At 46.8% G+C, this 17,317-nt stretch overlaps 1 protein-coding gene across 1 annotated transcript in view; it reads right to left on the minus strand.

The window, feature by feature from the left end:
* LOC115482427 overlaps window positions 1-8,505 on the minus strand; it is a 46,457-nt gene extending 37,952 nt beyond the window's left edge. Inside the window, exons 1-2 of the mRNA XM_030222174.1 lie at window positions 8,365-8,505; window positions 2,043-2,208 (exon numbers count right to left, since the gene is read on the minus strand). Of these exons, the coding sequence (XP_030078034.1) occupies window positions 2,043-2,202 (160 nt within the window). The 5' untranslated portion in view covers window positions 2,203-2,208; window positions 8,365-8,505. The remainder of the gene's footprint in view (window positions 1-2,042; window positions 2,209-8,364) is intronic.
* Between the last annotated feature and the right edge of the window lie 8,812 nt (window positions 8,506-17,317).

A 17,317-nucleotide genomic window follows, 5' to 3' on the forward strand; every position in this document is an offset into this window, starting at 1 on the left:
AGTAGAGGAGTGTGGTAGCCGTGTTAGTCCACTCTTAAGGTTATCAATAGAAATCAAACAAAATAAAACATGGAAAAGAAAATAAGATGATACCTTTTTTATTGGACATAACTTAATACATTTCTTGATTAGCTTTCGAAGGTCGCCCTTCTTCCTCAGATCGGAAATAAGCAAATGTGCTAGCTGACAGTGTATATAAGTGAAAACATTCAAGCATTACTATGACAGTAAAATAGATACTATTGGAGATTCTACATGGAATGTTGCTACTATTGGAGATTCTACATGGAATGTTGCTATTCCACTAGCAACATTCCATGTAGAAGGCTGCACAGGCTTCTGTTTCTGTGAGTCTGACGTCCTGCACGTACGTGCAGGACGTCAGACTCACAGAAGCAGAAGCCTGCGCGGCCACATTGGTGATCTGCAAGGGCCGACTTCTACATGGAATGTTGCTAGTGGAATAGCAACATTCCATGTAGAATCTATAGAAATCAAACCAAATAAAACATGGAAAAGAAAATAAGATGATACCTTTTTTATTGGACATAACTTAATACATTTCTTGATTAGCTTTCGAAGGTCGCCCTTCTTCCTCAGATTGGAAATAAGCAAATGTGCTAGCTGACAGTGTATATAAGTGAAAACATTCAAGCATTACTATGAAAGTCTGACAGGGTGGGAGGATGGGGGTGGGTAGGTGAGGGGTGGGGTGATTCCACTAGCAACATTCCATGTAGAAGTCGGCCCTTGTAGATCACCAATGTGGCCGCGCAGGCTTCTGCTTCTGTGAGTCTGACGTCCTGCACGTACGTGCAGGACGTCAGACTCACAGAAACAGAAGCCTGCACAGGAATGTTGCTAGTGGAATAGCAACATTCCACGTAGAATCTCCAACAGTAGCAACATTCCATGTAGAATCTCCAATAGTATCTATTTTACTGTCATAGTAATGCTTGAATGTTTTCACTTATATACACTGTCAGCTAGCACATTTGCTTATTTCCGATCTGAGGAAGAAGGGCAACCTTCGAAAGCTAATCAAGAAATGTATTAAGTTATGTCCAATAAAAAAGGTATCATCTTATTTTCTTTTCCATGTTTTATTTTGTTTGATTTCTATTGAAAATCTTTGTTTTGAAAATACAGTCAGAGACATCCAAATCCTTAAATTTGGATGTCCCTAGATTTGGACGTCCCTAGACAGGGACGTTTCTGACTTTCGGCGATTTTCGAAACCAAAGACGTCCATGTCAAAAACGTCCAAATGCGAGCCATTTGGACGTGGGAGGAGCCAGCATTTATAGTGCGCTGGTCCCCCTGACATGCCAGGACACCAACCGGGCACCCTAGGGGGCACTGCAGTGGACTTCAGAAATTCCACGAGAAAGACCAAGGGAATATTAGTAGTTATGAAAATTACACCGCCTTGAGTATATTTCTTCAATAAGGCAGTAAATAAATCCTAACCCGCTTAAGCGTCTATGCGCGACCAACGTGTGCCATAATGGAGTTCCTGCTGGCTCTTACGGTAATTTCATTTTTGGCACACGTCTGAAAAATATTTTTTTATTTTCAGACGTGCGTAACGGACACACGCCAAGTGGCATGTAACGCGCGTAGATCATTACCGCAGGTCAATGGCTGGCGGTAATGTCTCAGACCCAAAATGGACGTGCGGCAATTTTGATTTTGCTGCACGTCCATTTTTGGCAAAAAAAGAGGCCTTTTATTACAGGTGCGCTAAAAAATGGACTGGCGTGCGCCCAAACCCCGCGCCTACACTACCGCAAGCCATTTTTCAGTGCACCTTTGTAAAAGGACCCCTCAGTTTGCGTTATTTTCACTCTGAACCTTTACACAAACGTATTTAAACAACTTGTAACAGGTCCACCCTTGACACCTTCCTAAGGAGAGAGTGAAACTCATGGACTCTCATTCTGAGACATTACCTGTTTCTTTGACCTTTCAGCATCCTGCTGAAATGAACAGAAGTTAAACATCTGTAGATCTACCTGGACTCACATTCCATAAACCCTTACCTGGATCTCCTCTGTCACCTTTCTGTCCTGGTCTCCCGTCGCGACCTGGGACTCCAGCGTACCCATCTTGACCTTTCTGGGTAGAGCACGCATTTTGAGGGGCAGCGGTGCCCAGAATCACTAGCAGGGCAACAGCAGCCAACCAGGCTCCGACCTCCATCTTCCCCTGTAAATGCAACCAGAGCACAAGGTCTAGTGATAATCCTGGAAGTTGTTACCAGAGAAAGATTAGAATTAGCCAGAAGCACTGATGCATCTGAGAACTCAGAGCCCCAGGGTTACCTTCCTCTGCTGCAAAAGAAAAAGACTGGGCTGGAGTATTCGCCACATTCGGATTTGCAGCCTAAATGAGTTGGGTTTAACGGGAGAGCACTGGCGTGAAGTGGGACCCCCAGCAGTCTGAAAAGCAGGGTTCCAAATATTCCTGTGCTAGAAGCTATCTTTATAGTCCTGGGAAAGTCATTTCTCTCCCTGTGCCTCAGTCACTGACTTTCTGTGACCCTGGGGGAGTCACTTTCTCTCCTTGTGCCTCAATCACTGACTTTCTGTGACCCTGGGGAGTCACTTTCTCTCCCTGTGCCTCAGTCACTGACTCTCTGTGACCCTGGGGGAGTCACTTTCTCTCCTTGTGCCTCAGTCACTGACTTTCTGTGACCCTGGGGGAGTCACTTTCTCTCCCTGTGCCTCAGTCACTAACTCTCTGTGACCCTGGGGGAGTCACTTTCTCTCCTTGTGCCTCAGTCACTGACTTTCTGTGACCCTGGGGGAGTCATTTTCTCTCCCTGTGCCTCAGTCACTAACTCTCTGTGACCCTGGGGGAGTCACTTTCTCTCCCTGTGCCTCAGTCACTGACTCTGTGTGTGACCCTGGGGGAGTCATTTTCTCTCCCTGTGCCTCAGTCACTGACTCTGTGTGTGACCCTGGGGGAGTCACTTTCTCTCCCTGTGTCTCAGTCACTGACTCTTTCTGTGACCCTGGGGGAGTCACTTTCTCTCATTGTGCCTCAGTCACTGACTCTTTCTGTGACCCTGGAGGAGTCACTTTCTCTCCTTGTGCCTCAGTCACTGACTCTTTCTGTGACCCTGGGGGAGTCACTTTCTCTCCTTGTGCCTCAGTCACTGACTTTCTGTGACCCTGGGGGAGTCACTTTCTCTCCTTGTGCCTCATTCACTGACTTTCTGTGACCCTGGGGGAGTCACTTTCTCTCCCTGTGCCTCAGTCATTGACTCTCTGTGACCCTGGGGGAGTCACTTTCTCTCCTTGTTCTGCAGTCACTGACTGTCCGTGTGACCCCTGGGGGAGTCACTTTCTCTCCCTGTGCCTCAATCACTGAGTCTCTGTGTGACCCTGGGGGCCTCATTGTGTGAGGCTTATGGTCCTTTCTTGGACTGCGTTTTTTTGGCTCTGGGCTGTGGTTCAAACCTGAGGACTGGAAAAATGTGCTACAATTTTTTGTTATATATCCCGTGCAGCAAAGTTTCTTTTCATTCTAGTCGTATCCAGAAATGCATGTTAAGGTGCAGTCCAGCCTGGACTTTGCAGCCGTGGAGGCCAAAGGTCAAATGGTATCTCCAGCACTCTCTGACTCCATGTGCTCAGGTACTGACTCTCGGGAGGGGCCAGGGTCTTCCTATCCGGACATCCTCTTTCCTATGGAGTAGTATTTTCAAAGCACTTAGACTTACAAAGTTACATAGGAGCTAAGTCTAAGTGCTTTGAAAATGAGCCCCACAGTGACTTCTACTGCTGTCTGCAGGGTGTGGCCATGATCGGTGCATTTGAAATACTCTTTTTTTTTTTTTTTGACAGTTGTAGAGAAATTTAGGACTTGCTCTTATGTTGTTTCTCTTTCTTGGACCCTCTTGGTGATCAGGAAAGGACAAAATGTCAAATGTGCCCTACAAGGTAGCTTCATTTTTCACCTGCACTGGATAGAGTAAACCTATGAGAAACATTTGACTGTTCTTGAAGCTGATAATAATAATAATAATAATAAAAAAACTTTAATTTATAGCCCACTATATCTCAACAATCCAAAGCAGGGAACATAAAACAGAAGCTTAGCGGAGATTGGGTGGCAGAGCCGGTGGGGGGAGGCGGGGCTAGTGCTGGGCAGACTTGTACGGTCTGTGCCCTGAAAATGACAGATACAAATCAAGGTAAGGTATACACAAGAAGTAGCACATATGAGTTTATCTTGTTGGGCAGACTGGATGGACCATGCAGGTCTTTCTCTGCCGTCATCTACTATGTTACTCTATGTATGTTACTATAAAACAAATACATAATAAAATCCAAATTAACAAAAATAATTAATTACAAAAACAAAAACAGACATGGTAATAACTAATAGAAACTTACACAAGGCTGTGAAAATAAAAACAAACCATCAATCCCTATTAAAATGAAACTTTATCATTCGTCTGAGGATCTATATGAACAACTAAACATGTGGGTCTTTAAATCTTTCTTAAACTGAGTAATTTCTTGCACACAATGAAGTTCCCTGGCAGTGGCGATCCTAGGTCGGCTGCCACCCAGGACGGATCGCCGCTGCGCACCCCCCCCCCCCCCCCCCGGGTGCAGTGGTGTCCGTCCCCCCAGGGTGCAGCATGACACACCCCCCCCCCTGGCGCAATGACACCCCCCTCCCCAGCGCATTCTTGGCTGCTGGAGGGTGCAGAGAGCAGCCACGTGCCTGTCGGCTCCACTGGCTTCCTGCTCCCTCTGCCCCGGAACAGGAAGGAAGTAACCTGTTTCAGGGCAGAGGGAGCAGGGAATTAGCGGAGCCGACAGGCGCGTGGCTGCTCTCTGCACTCTCCAGCAGCGTGCACCCGGGGCGGACCGCCCCCACCGCCCCGCCCTTGGTACGCCACTGTTCCCTGGGCAATGCATTCCACAACTAGGGGGCCTTTAACATTGAATAGAGAAGACCTAATATTCTTCTAGGTAAGGGGCTCTTTTACTAAGCCGCGTAAGCATCTACGCGAGCCCAACGCCTGCCAAAATGGAGTTACCACCCGGCTACCGCGTGGCTTTTGTGGTAATTTAATTTTTGGCGTGCATCCGATACGCACACCAAGTGGCATTTGATGCGCATAGGTCATTACTGCCCGGTTACCGCGTGAGTCTTTATCGCTAGGTCAACGTCTGGTGGTAAAGTCACAGACCCAAAATGGACGCGCGGCAATTTTGATTTTGCCGCACGTCCATTTTCGGCAAAAATGTTTAAAAAGGCCTTTGTTTACAGGTGCACTGAAAAATGGATCGGCGCACGCCCAGAACCCGTGCCTACACTACCGCAAGCCATTTTTCAGCGCACCTTAGTAAAAGAACCTCTAAATGTGCTTAAAAGAGGGAATCTCAAGCCATTGTTATTGCGAGGACCGGAGAGAGCGTGATGGTTGGTAATGTCGTAGAGTGGCGCTGAGTATTGGGGAAAGATAACCGGAATTTTACAGGCAACCAATGAAGGGATTTTAAGAGAGGCGTCACGTGATCAAAACGTGACCCTCCACTGATTACTCATCTATAGAATTTCGGGCAATTTGTCAGAGCTCTCAGGGAACTACCTGTAATTCCTATCAACAGGCCATTCCGGCGATCACATGTGGAGAGGGAATATCTGGAGACTGCAAGGTCTGACGTCCCCCAGTACCTTTTGGGAACTGACCCTGACCTTGATTTGCTGATCGCTGCTGTTATTTCACTAGTATGAGGCACCAGGGGATTACACAGCACTGCACAACAGACAATGGGTCTCCCTGCTCTGGAAACTGCAGACCAAAACCGAAAGAAATTTTGATGCCTACGGCTGTATCAAACAAAGTGGTTTGGGAAAAGGACTCAGGGGCATAGCCAGACTTCGGCGGGAGAGGGGTCCAGAGCCCGAGGTGAGGGGGCACATTTTAGCCCCACGACCTGTGCTGCCGACCCCTCCCCGCCATTGCCAACACCCCCCCCCCCACCGCCGCCACAACCACCACCACCAACAACAACTTTGACCCCCTCTTGACTGCCCCTCCCACCATCAACCCTCCCCTGCTGTCACCGTTGCCTACCTTTGCTGGCGGGGGACCCCAACCCCCGCCAGCCGAGGTCCTCTTCTTCCTTCGTTCTGTTTCTGAGTCTGACGTCCTGCACGGTACAGAACAGAACGAAGGAAGAAGAGGACCTCGGCTGGCGGGGGTTGGGGTCCCCCGCCAGCAAAGGTAGGCGACAGCGGGTTGACGGTGGGAGGGGGGTCCAGGGCCAAATCTACGGGGGCCCAGGCCCCCGTGGCCCCACATAGCTACGCCCCTGGGTTAACGCAAAGTGAGGGTCTCTCTCCACAAGCATTGAACAGGCAAGAAAGGCAATAATACTGAAACAGACTAGATTCCGCAAAATCCTCAAATCGTTCCTATTCAAACAAACCCTCTCAAAGAATAACCATATCTCAAACAACTAATTATTACCTGAATTGGTTATTACTCTATTTACCATTAACTTTCTCTTTGCTTCATGTACAATTTCTCATTCATAATAGATTTTCTAAATGTTAAACATCCATAGCTATCCCAGTACATTGATGATACTGTATTGCAGTACATCTTTTCTAGCAAGAAAGGTGCCGGTACTCAAATGCCAAGCCACCCTTCAAGGGGTGGGGTGATCACTGAGGGACCCACCCCATAATAGCCAGCCCCCCTGCAACCGGTTACAGAATCTATGACAAGGCAGAATTGGTGTGTAGAGCCTGAGCTCTTTCATTAAAACTTAGGGTCCATGGGTCAAATTTAGCAGAGCATGGAAAAGGTGCCGGTACCCCCAAGTACCCCCTCAAAAAAAGCCCTTCTAAAGAGTGACAAGATTCCACGCAGAATCTCAAACAGCAGCAACATTCCACGTAGAACCCCAAAGAATAGCAAGGTTCTGGAATCCTAAAGAGTGACAAGATTCCATGCAAAATCTCAGAGTAGCAACATTCCACGTAGAACCCCAAAGAATAGCAAGGTTCTGGAATCCTAAAGAGTGACAAGATTCCATGCAGAATCTCAAAGAGTAGCAACATTCCATGTAGAACCCAAAAGAATTGCAAGATTCTGGAATCCTAAAGAACAGTGTGTTTTTTTCTAGCAAAAAAGGTGCTGGTACTCAAATGCCAGGCCACCCTTCAGGGATGGGATGATCACTGAGGGACCGACCCCATAATAGCCAGGTCCCCTGCAACCAGTCACAGAATCTATGACAAGGCAGAATTGGTGTGTAGAGCCTGAGCTCTTTCATTAAAACTTGGGGACCATGGGTCAATTTTAGCAGACAATGGAACAGCTGCCGGTGCTTAATACCCCCAAGTACCCCTCAAAAAAAGCCCTGCTGTATTGTAAAATTGGATTCTTACAACAAATTATTTTCTTATGCATTAATCTTTGTTATGCATCCTATACTGTTTTTTGTAAGCCACATTGAACTCAAACTTCTTTGGGATAAAGTGGGATATAAATGTCATAAATAAAGTAAATATCAATATCAGCACATCAAGAAACATGTAAATATAAATATAAACAAAATGTAATATTAATGTAAACACGTTGGGTGTTTAAATCCTTCTTGTAAACAGAAACATGAACATAACAGTGGTAAATTTTCCGAAAATTACTCATTTGTTTCTTCGGTTTCTGGTCCCTTTCAGTGGATACCTGCCAGATGTTATCATGCCCTGCATGGGCCACAGGGTGGGCTTTGGCCTCTGCAGGTGTCCCAAAGCTTCCCAACTGGAGCCAAGAGCTTACAGGAGCCCAGAACCTGACGGGCAGCTGAGAACAGCAAGACCCACCCAGTTTGACCAGTTTCACAGACACTGGCTTTCCCCTCACTTCTGTGCTTAGCCCGGGCTTTCTTGATTGCTACCTATAGGTTCACCACCTCTCCTGAGGGGTTCAATTGCTGTGTTGAAATATTTCCTTATGCTATACACTCCTGAGACTTCCCTCTGAGATATTCCGCAGTAATAGGAAACAATCTTTCGTTCTCTTGCTAACACACAGTGAAAGCAAGAATGGATCCAATGGGAAGAGCAAAGCCATGACATTCATTGCTTATCTGTGCTGTGTACCTCAGTATTTCTATAATGCAACGACTGTCCTGTCTTTTATAGTATAACATGTTTAACACTGGAAAAAGAACTAAAACTACACAGCCAAATGCACAAATGTATGTCCCCCCCCCCCCCCTTCTGGTGCATTAGACTCCTGACTCCATCCCTGAGGTGCCTGCGTGCAGGGTGTGAATTTCAGGTGAGCTTGGACATGCCCGGCTGCTGAATTGGAGAGTCCCTTACCTGTACGGAGTGTGGCTGAGCTGTCCGCTATGCTTTCTCAGTTCTCTGTGCTGTGGAGAGCAGGCGAGCAAAGTCTTAGGAAGTGTCTGGAAGCTGCACCGTCTGAAAGCGGATGCCTGATGCTGGTGAGGGGGGCCTGCCAGCTTTCACTTCCAATGCACACTTCTCGTTTTGTTTTTCTTAGTTTTAAAGAATCAGCAACTTCTAACCTGACCCTGCCACCCCTCTCTTCCCAGTTGCACCATTTTAAGGAAACTCAAGTATAGATGGGTAAGCATAAACTGAACTGATCATTTGAGAACACATCCCTGAGCCTGGAAGTCTGCTGAGGTTGAAAAGGTTCCCTGATTCATCAGGGACTCTTCTAGCCCATCAGAGACTGCTCTGGAGTCGACACTGACTGTTAGACAGGTCTACATAAGTACATAAGTACCGCCATACTGGGAAAAGACCAAGGGTCCATCAAGCCCAGCATCCTGTCTCCGACAGTGGCCAATCCAGGCCTCAAGAACCTGGCAAAACCCCCAAAACAAAACAAAAATTTAAATTAATAATGTTCAATGGACTTTTCCTTCAGGAATCTGTCCAAACCCCCTTCAAACTCAGCAAGGCCAACTGCTGTCACTACATTTTCTGGCAACGAATTCCAGAGTCTAACTACGCGCTGAGTAAAGAAAAACTTTCTCCTGTTTGTTTTAAATCTACCACATTCTAGCTTCATCTTATGTCCCCTGGTTCTAGAGTGTCAGTGACATGCCCAGGTCAGAACAGTGCCCTGTGCGACACCCCTCTAGCACCCCCACCTCGCCCACTGCACCACGGTCACCTCAGGGGAGACAATGAACAGGGAACAATCTTCTGCACCCGCTCCCTCGCACTCCTGTGCAGCCATGGCCATGCAAAATACTCCCAAGTGTGAATGGTTGTGCTGGCAGAAACAGAATCAGAGCTCACAAGAGCTGTCTCTCCCTGTTTCTCAGTCACTCACTGACTCTCTGTGACCCTGAGGGAGTCACTTTCTCTCCCTGTGCTTCAGTTCAGAGCAGGGATCCAGAGCACCAGGGATGTTGTGCAGATAAAGCCAGAGAGGGTCCGTGATACTACAGTAGGAAGGAAAGAGGCAGTTTGTATCATCCCATCATATTCTGTATTTCTATATCACTAATAAGAAATGTTCAACTTTTATATTAAAAACATCTGGACTACAACTGTGACATAGAACCAGTCTCTGGCAGCTGGAATCTATGGCTATCTGTCATGATACAGGGAATAGTGGGGAAAGGACATCTGAGAGCTGGTGGGGGTTAAATCTCATGAGGCTCTGTATGTGTGTGTGTGTGTGTGTTGATGTACATGTTATGTGTGTGCAGAGGAGCCAGCTCTGTGGGTGTCAGCAGTGACTGTGTGCTGAGCACCCCGATAGTTCTAGGTTTTGTGCATGAACTGCTCGTTTCAGGTCCTGCCGTAGCATCTCTTCTGGGTTCAAGTCAAGTCTTTGACTAGGCCAGTCCAAAAAGGTGATGTTGTTTCTCCTGGTAGTCTTGCCTTCATTGTCTCGCTGCATGTCCCAGTTATGCTTCAGGTCCAGCTCACGGACAGAGGACTGGACATTCTCCTTAAGAATTGTCTGGTACGGTGCAGACTTCATGATTCCTTCCATAATGACACGTTGAGGAAGCAAAGCAGCCCCACAGCATCACGCTACCAACACCCACATTTGACTGCTGGCATGATGTTGAGCAAACTCCTTCACTGTGTCCGGGGAGGGGCAATTTGTATTGGCTTGCCACCCCAATCTTTTTGAAATGCTAGCACCTATGTGTGTGTGTTATGTGTATTTGTGTATATACATGTGTGTGTATTTGTGTGTACATATGCGTAGTGTGTGGGTGTGTTGTGAGTATATGTGTGTGTGTGTGTATTTGTGTGTGCATGTGTTATGCATGGTGTATGTGTATTTCAGTATGTGTGTTATGTGTTTGTGTGTGTTATGTGTATATTCATGTGTGTGTGTTATGCATGGTGTGTGTATATATTTCGGTGTGTGTTATGTGTATTTGTGTGCATGTATCTCTGTGTGTATTTGTATGTACATGTGTTATGCGTGGTGAGTATTTCTGTATGTGTGTGTTATGTGTTTATTCATGTGTGTGTATTTTTTGTGCATGTGCTATGTATGGTGTGGGTGTGTATGTTTATTTTTTTGTATGCGTGTGTTATGTGTATTTGTTTACATGTATGTGTGTATATGTGTGCATATGCATTTGTCTGTTTGTACATGTCAGAGAGAGAGACCCTTGCGCTGCTGCTACTGCCTTTGCTGTACCTGAATCCATAACCCTATCAAAGAAGAGGATCATCTTCACTGTCCCTCTGCTTTTAGGTAAACATTACATCCAGCTCTGTGGGCGCAGTGGTGTAGCTACAGGGGGCCATGGGGGCCTGGGCCCCCCCAAAATTGGCTCTGGGGCCCCTAGTTTGGCTGGCAGGGGTCCCCAACCCCCGCCAGCTGAAGCATTTGTCCTGCGCTGGTCTCGCTGCATTGCTTGCCCTGTTCTTCTCAGTTGCACCATGCACGCTCATTCTAGTGAAACTGAGCATGTGCGACACTGCGCGTATGCTCAGTTTCCTTAAAATGAGCGCGCCTGGCGCAACTGAGAACAGAGCAGGGCAGGCAACGCAAGACCAGCGCGGGACAAACTCTTCAGCTCGTGGGGGTTGGGACCATCAAGCGGCAGTGGTGCAGGGGGGCAACACGGTGGGGCAGTGGCAGGGAGGCGGAAGTCAAAATGTGCCCCCCCTACTTTGGGCTCCGGCTCCCCTCCCCGTCAAAGTCTGGCTATGCCCCTGTGTGGGTGCCAGTAGCTGCCAAGAAACAGCCCCAAGAATGAGCAAGTTTCTTCACTGTGTTCAGATAGAGGTCATTTCTATTGTTTTTAGCACCCCAATAATTCTGAAATAGTGGTGCCTATGCTACGATCTCCCTTCATCTGACCCTCTCTTAGTAGCCTAGTGGTTAGAGCACCTTGACATCCAGAGGTGGAGGAGTGGCCTAGTGGTTAGGGTGGTGGACTTTGGTCCTGGTGAACTGGGGAACTGAGTTGGATTCCCACTTCAGGCACAGGCAGCTCCTTGTGACTCTGGGCAAGTCACTTAACCCTCCATTGCCCCATGTAAGCCGCATTGAGCCTGCCATGAGCGGGAAAGCGCGGGGTACAAATGTAACAAAAATAAAATAGATACTATTGGAGATTCTACATGGAATGTTGCTACTATTGGAGATTCTACATGGAATGTTGCTATTCCACTAGCAACATTCCATGTAGAAGCCTGCGCGGCCACATTGGTGATCTGCAAGGGCTGACTTCTAGTGGAATAGCAACATTCCATGTAGAATCTCAAATAGTAGCAACAGTGGAGGAGTGGCCTAGTGGTTAGGGTGGTGGACTTTGGTCCCGAGGAACTGAGTTCGAGTCCCACTTCAGGCACAGGCAGCTCCTTGTGACTCTGGGCAAGTCACTTAACCCTCCATTGCCCCATGTAAGCCGCATTGAGCCTGCCATGAGTGGGAAAGCGCGGGGTACAAATGTAACAAAAAAAATGTGAAGTCCTACTGCTGCTCCTTGTGAGGTTGGGCAAGTCACTTAACCCTCTGTTGCCTCAGGTACAAACTTAGATTGTGAGCCCTCGTGGGACAGAGAAATATCCAGAGTACCTGAATGTAACTCACCTTGAGCTACCACTGAAACAGGTGTGAGCAAAATCCAAATAAATAAAGATTCTACAATTCTAAAGAATAACAAGATTCCATGCAGAATGTCAAAGTGTAGCAACATTCCATGTAGAACCCCAAAGAGTAACAAGATTCTCTGGAGTGGAGGAGTGGCCTAGTGGTTAAAGTACTGGTCTTGCAATCCAGAGGTGGTTGGTTCAAATCTTGCTCCTGCTCCTTGTGATCTTGGGCAAGTCACTTAACCCTCCATTGCCTCAGGTACAAACTTAGATTGTGAGCCCTCCTGGGACAGAGAAATATCCAGAGTACCTGAATGTAACTCACCTTGAGCTACTACTGAAAAAGGTGTGAGCAAAATCTAAATAAAATAAATAATGAAGGAGGTTCCAGTCTTCTCCCTTGTGTTGCTCAGCTACCCTTAAGAAGTGCAGGACCCTCAAAGCCATGACCTAGTGCTCTTCGGTCCCCTCTGAACTGGTTGGCCTTACAGTCACTCAGACACAAGGCTTGCAGCCTGTAAGCCCAGACGGCCACTCATGAGAGAGACATTCCGTCATAGAAAGGCGGAAGGGAATGCCAAGTCCAGCTACTATTCCGAGCAGCCTGGCGCAGATGACAAGACAAAGGGGGTCTGAGGGAAAGTGAAAGGGGTGGGGAGAGGGAGCAGATGTCAGGAGGCAGAGATGGCCCCGGAGAATGGCAGAGTGGGTGAAGTGGCCCTTAGGCTGCTCTGCCAGTCGGGGGAATAATTGATGGGCTGGAAATGGGTTGCATTTTCCAAGAGAGCAGCCTGCAGCCTCCTGTACCACAAACAATTCTGCCTCTCAGCTCAAAGGCTAATGAGGCCAGGAGATGTGAATAACAGCTAATAATACTAATAACAATTAGCATTTCTATATGCCGTCCAAAGAAGGGATGCTAAGCCTGCTTCACAATCAAAGCACTTCACAAACAGGATGGCAGCCACCCCTGGGTTGGAGGGTGACATCTTGTGAATGCCAGATAACGAACAGAACAGAGGCCTTGTCAATCTTATTACTGGGGAATGGGAGGTGCTGTGACCCTGTTCCAGATACAACTTCCAAGGACCCTATTTCAGTTCACTTATTAGTAAGGTTTGAACGGGCTGTACCCTGGTAGAGCAGATTCAAGACACACGAACAGAAATCATGAACTGGATCAGAAATGGGAATCAGAGGTGAGCTGGGCTTGAGATGAATGTTGCGGACCAGTGGCAGGTTGTATTTCATTCCCAAATAAAATGGAGAAGATCGAACCAAATACAAAACACCTAAAAGAGCAAAAATTTTTATTATTTTCCTATAGCTGAGAATATGAAGGCACAGGGAGAGAAAGTGACTCCCCAGGGTCACACAGAAAGTCAGTGACTGAGACACAGGGAGAGAAAGTGACTCCCCAGGGTCACACAGAGAGTCAGTGACTAAGATACAGGGAGAGAAAGTGACTCCCCAGGGTCACACAGAGAGTCAGTGACTGAGACACAGGGAGAGGAAGTGACTCCCTAGGGTCAGAGAGTCAGTGACTGAGACACAGGGAGAGAAAGTGACTCCCCAGGGTCACACAGAGAGTGACTGAGATACAGGGAGAGAAAGTGACTCCCCAGGGTCACACAGAGAGTCAGTGACTGAGACACAGGGAGAGAAAGTGACTCCCCCGGGTCACACAGAGAGTCAGTGACTGAGACACAGGGAGAGAAAGTGACTCCCCAGGGTCACACAGAGAGTCAGTGACTGAGACACAGGGAGAGGAAGGAACTTGCCCGAGATCATACATAGCCACAAAGGCTATGCTGGGATTAGAGCCCTGATTTCCAGAGAAGCTTTAAGTTTAGCTTATGTCTCTCTTTGAGTAAACCATACCTGGTGATTACAGGGATGCAGAAGTCACTCTGTATATATGCTGGTAGCTTCCATCTGTTAGTACCAGAGCTGCCCAAGTGAAAGGACAGTCCCTCTTCTTGTAAACTATGGAACTTTGTAAGTGTAAGTGCTTTGAAAATGAGAACCTTAGTCTCACAGAGAGGGCTGCAGAATGGTTTACATATTTGCATAGTACAAAAGATATCACACACACTATTTAAAACAACAGTTCCCGAAAGAACAGCTCAATAACAACAATCTGTATAATAATTGGTCACTGTGCTTCCCTGGATGGCTGGCTGGCTGGGTTCGTAACAGCATGCTGACGTCAGCTCGCCTCCAGTGTTCCCTTTTCTCTCAGTGTCCCGCCCTCGCGGAAAGACGAAATGACATCAGAGGAGGGCGGGACACTGAGAGAGAAGGCAAGGGAAGGCTGGAGGCGACAAGAGCTGAGCCTGCCGCCACTGTGACCTGAGGTAAGATGAACGGCTTAAAGGCAGGGCGGCAGGAAGGACAGAGTCACTGGCCATGGAGGGGAGGAGAGGGGAGGGTAGAATCGCTGGACATGGATGGGATGGGAGGTGAGGGGAGAATCGCGGGACATGGATGGGAGAGCAGGGCAGAGAGAATCGCTGGACACAGATGGGAGGGGAAGGCAGGGCAGAGGAGAATCACTGGATGGGATGGGAGGAGAGGGGAGAATCGCTTGACATGGAGGGGAGGGCAGGGGAGAGAGGAGAAATCGTTTAGACGAGAGCCTTCGTAGGGCCATTTCATTTTTCACGAAACGGGCTTTGTTGCTTGTTAAGTATAAGCTGTTATGAATAATCCTTAACATTAACGTCGTTGCTTGCGGTGACTTTCCGTGGTTTTTCTAGAGCCACCTGGAATGAGCAGCCGGAAGATTTTTGTTTCATGTTGTTTCCTGTGTCTTTTCTGAGAATGTTTGTTTCATTTGCTTCATTTAACCTTTTTCTTTTTCATCACAGGAGCAAAATGATTGACCCCCAGATTCTGTAAATGGCGCGTGATCCTGCGATCCAGACACAAATAAATTAGTTAATTATAGAACATGTAGACAAACATGGTTTAATGGGACAGAGTCAGCATGGGTTCAACCAAGGGAAGTCTTGCCTCACCAATTTGCTTCATTTCTTTGAAGGCGTGAATAAACATGTGGATAAGGGTGAGCCGGTTGATGTAGTGTGTCTAGATTTTCAGAAAGCTTTTGATAACGTTCCTCAAGAGAGACTCCTGAGAAAATTAAACAGTCATGGGACAGGAGGCAATGTTCTGGTGTGGATCAGGAATTGGTTCTTGAACAGAAAATAGAGGGTAGGAATAAATGGCCATTTTCTCAGTGGAGGAGGGTAAAGAGTGGAGTGCCACAGGGATCTGTACTGGGACCAGTGCTATTTAACATATTCATAAATGATCAGCAAATCAGAACGACAAGTGAGGTGATTAAACTTACAGACTACACAAAACTACTCAAAGTTGTAAAAACACATGTGGATTGTGAAAAATTGCAGGGAGAGCTTAGGAAACTGGAAGACTGGGCATCCAAATGGCTGATGAAATTTAATCCAGACAAATGCAAAGTGATGCATTTGTCAGCACTCAAGAGAAAACCTAGGTGTCATTGTAGACAAAACGCTGAAATCTTCTGCCCAGTGTGCGGTGGCAGCCAAAAAAGCAAACAGGATAGTAGGAATTATTAGAAGAGGGATGCAAAATAAGACCAAGAATATTATGTCTCTGTATCGCTCCATGGTGCAACCTCACCTTGAGTATTGCGTTCAATTCTGGTCGCCTTATCTGATAAAAAGATATTGTGGAATTAGAAAAGGTTCAAAGAAGAACAGAAGAATGATAGAGGGGATGGAACTGCTCCCACATGAGGAAAGGCTAAAGAGGTTAGGGGTCTTTAGCTTGGAAAACAGACGGGATATGATCGAGGCCTTTAAAATCCTGAGTGGTTTGGAGCAGGGGTCTTTCAAAAAGTACAAAGACCAGGGGACACTCAATGAAATTACATGGAAATACTTTTAAAACAAATAAGAGGAAATATTTTTTTCACTCAAAGAATAGTTAATCCCTGGAACTTGCTGCCGGAGGATGTGGTAACGGCGGCGTATCTGGGTTTAAAAAAAATGTTTGGACATGTTCCTGGAGGAAAAGTCCATAGTCTGTTATTGAGATGCGCATGGGGGAAGCCACTGTTTGCCCTGGAATTGGTAGCATGGAATATTGCTACTATTTGGGTTTCTGCCAGGTACTTGTGACCTGGATTGGTCACTGCTAGAAGCGGGATACTGGGCTAGATGGACCATCGGTCTGACCCAGTCTGGCTATTCTCATGTTCTAATAATTGGCTGTTATCAATCAATTACTGACATTAATTGGATCTCATTTGGATTTGCACAGATCTGGCCGCTCGTGATTCTATAAATATCCAGACCCAAATCCTCTCGCGCACAACCCCAAAAAGGGGGTGTGGCTATGGGTAGGTCTGACGCATTCCTAAGAATTACAAGCAGCGCTATCGAATGTGGGGGCTGATCGCCCAAATTGCCTGCCTGGACTTATAGCAGGTTTCAGTCAGTTTAAGTCCTTGCAAGCAAAGTTGGTATTCAAAATACGTGCTATGCGCTGTTTCATAAAAGCACTCAGCCTGGAGCACCCTTCACAGAATAGCGCTGAGCGTGAATTTTTCCTGGTGCCTACCTTTTGGTACCATTTATTTATTTATTTATTATTTTCACATACTTGATATACTGCCCTTTAGACCGTAGCAATAAAGCGGTTTACAAGTAAAATGGCCCTGAGTGTTGCATTCTTGTGAAAGACAGTGCACTATACGCAAAGAGGGTGCACCGTTCCGGAAAGACTCCACACTATATACACACGTGCAAGGGTTCGCACATCTGATAATTTGCACCTGCACAATGGGCATCCTCTCTCGAAAGAGTGTGCGCTGTTTTTGACAATTGATAACACGCAAATGTTTTTCACTTGTTAATCAACAAGGGAGCACAGAGACTGACTCGCCCTTGAGCTAAGTTTTGTTTCAATACTCTTTAGCCAATTTAAGTCTGTACGTAGAGGTTTTTGGGCCGACGATGAGGAAGTCCAACCCCAGTTTGACTTTTTCAGCTGTCAAGGGATTTCTCGAGGCCTTTTCCTCTTTAAGATAAAGAGTACTTGCTTGAAGTAATAGATTTTTTGAGTACCTAAATAATTTCTGACTTTCACTTGTTAACGACATGGGATATGTCATTGACATTGCAAATGAAAACCCTTTCCCAGTCCACCAGGAGGTTAAGCGGAAAGTGCCTTT

This window comes from Microcaecilia unicolor, chromosome 13 (assembly GCF_901765095.1).
Source record: "Microcaecilia unicolor chromosome 13, aMicUni1.1, whole genome shotgun sequence".
Classification (NCBI taxonomy): Eukaryota; Metazoa; Chordata; class Amphibia; order Gymnophiona; family Siphonopidae; genus Microcaecilia; species Microcaecilia unicolor.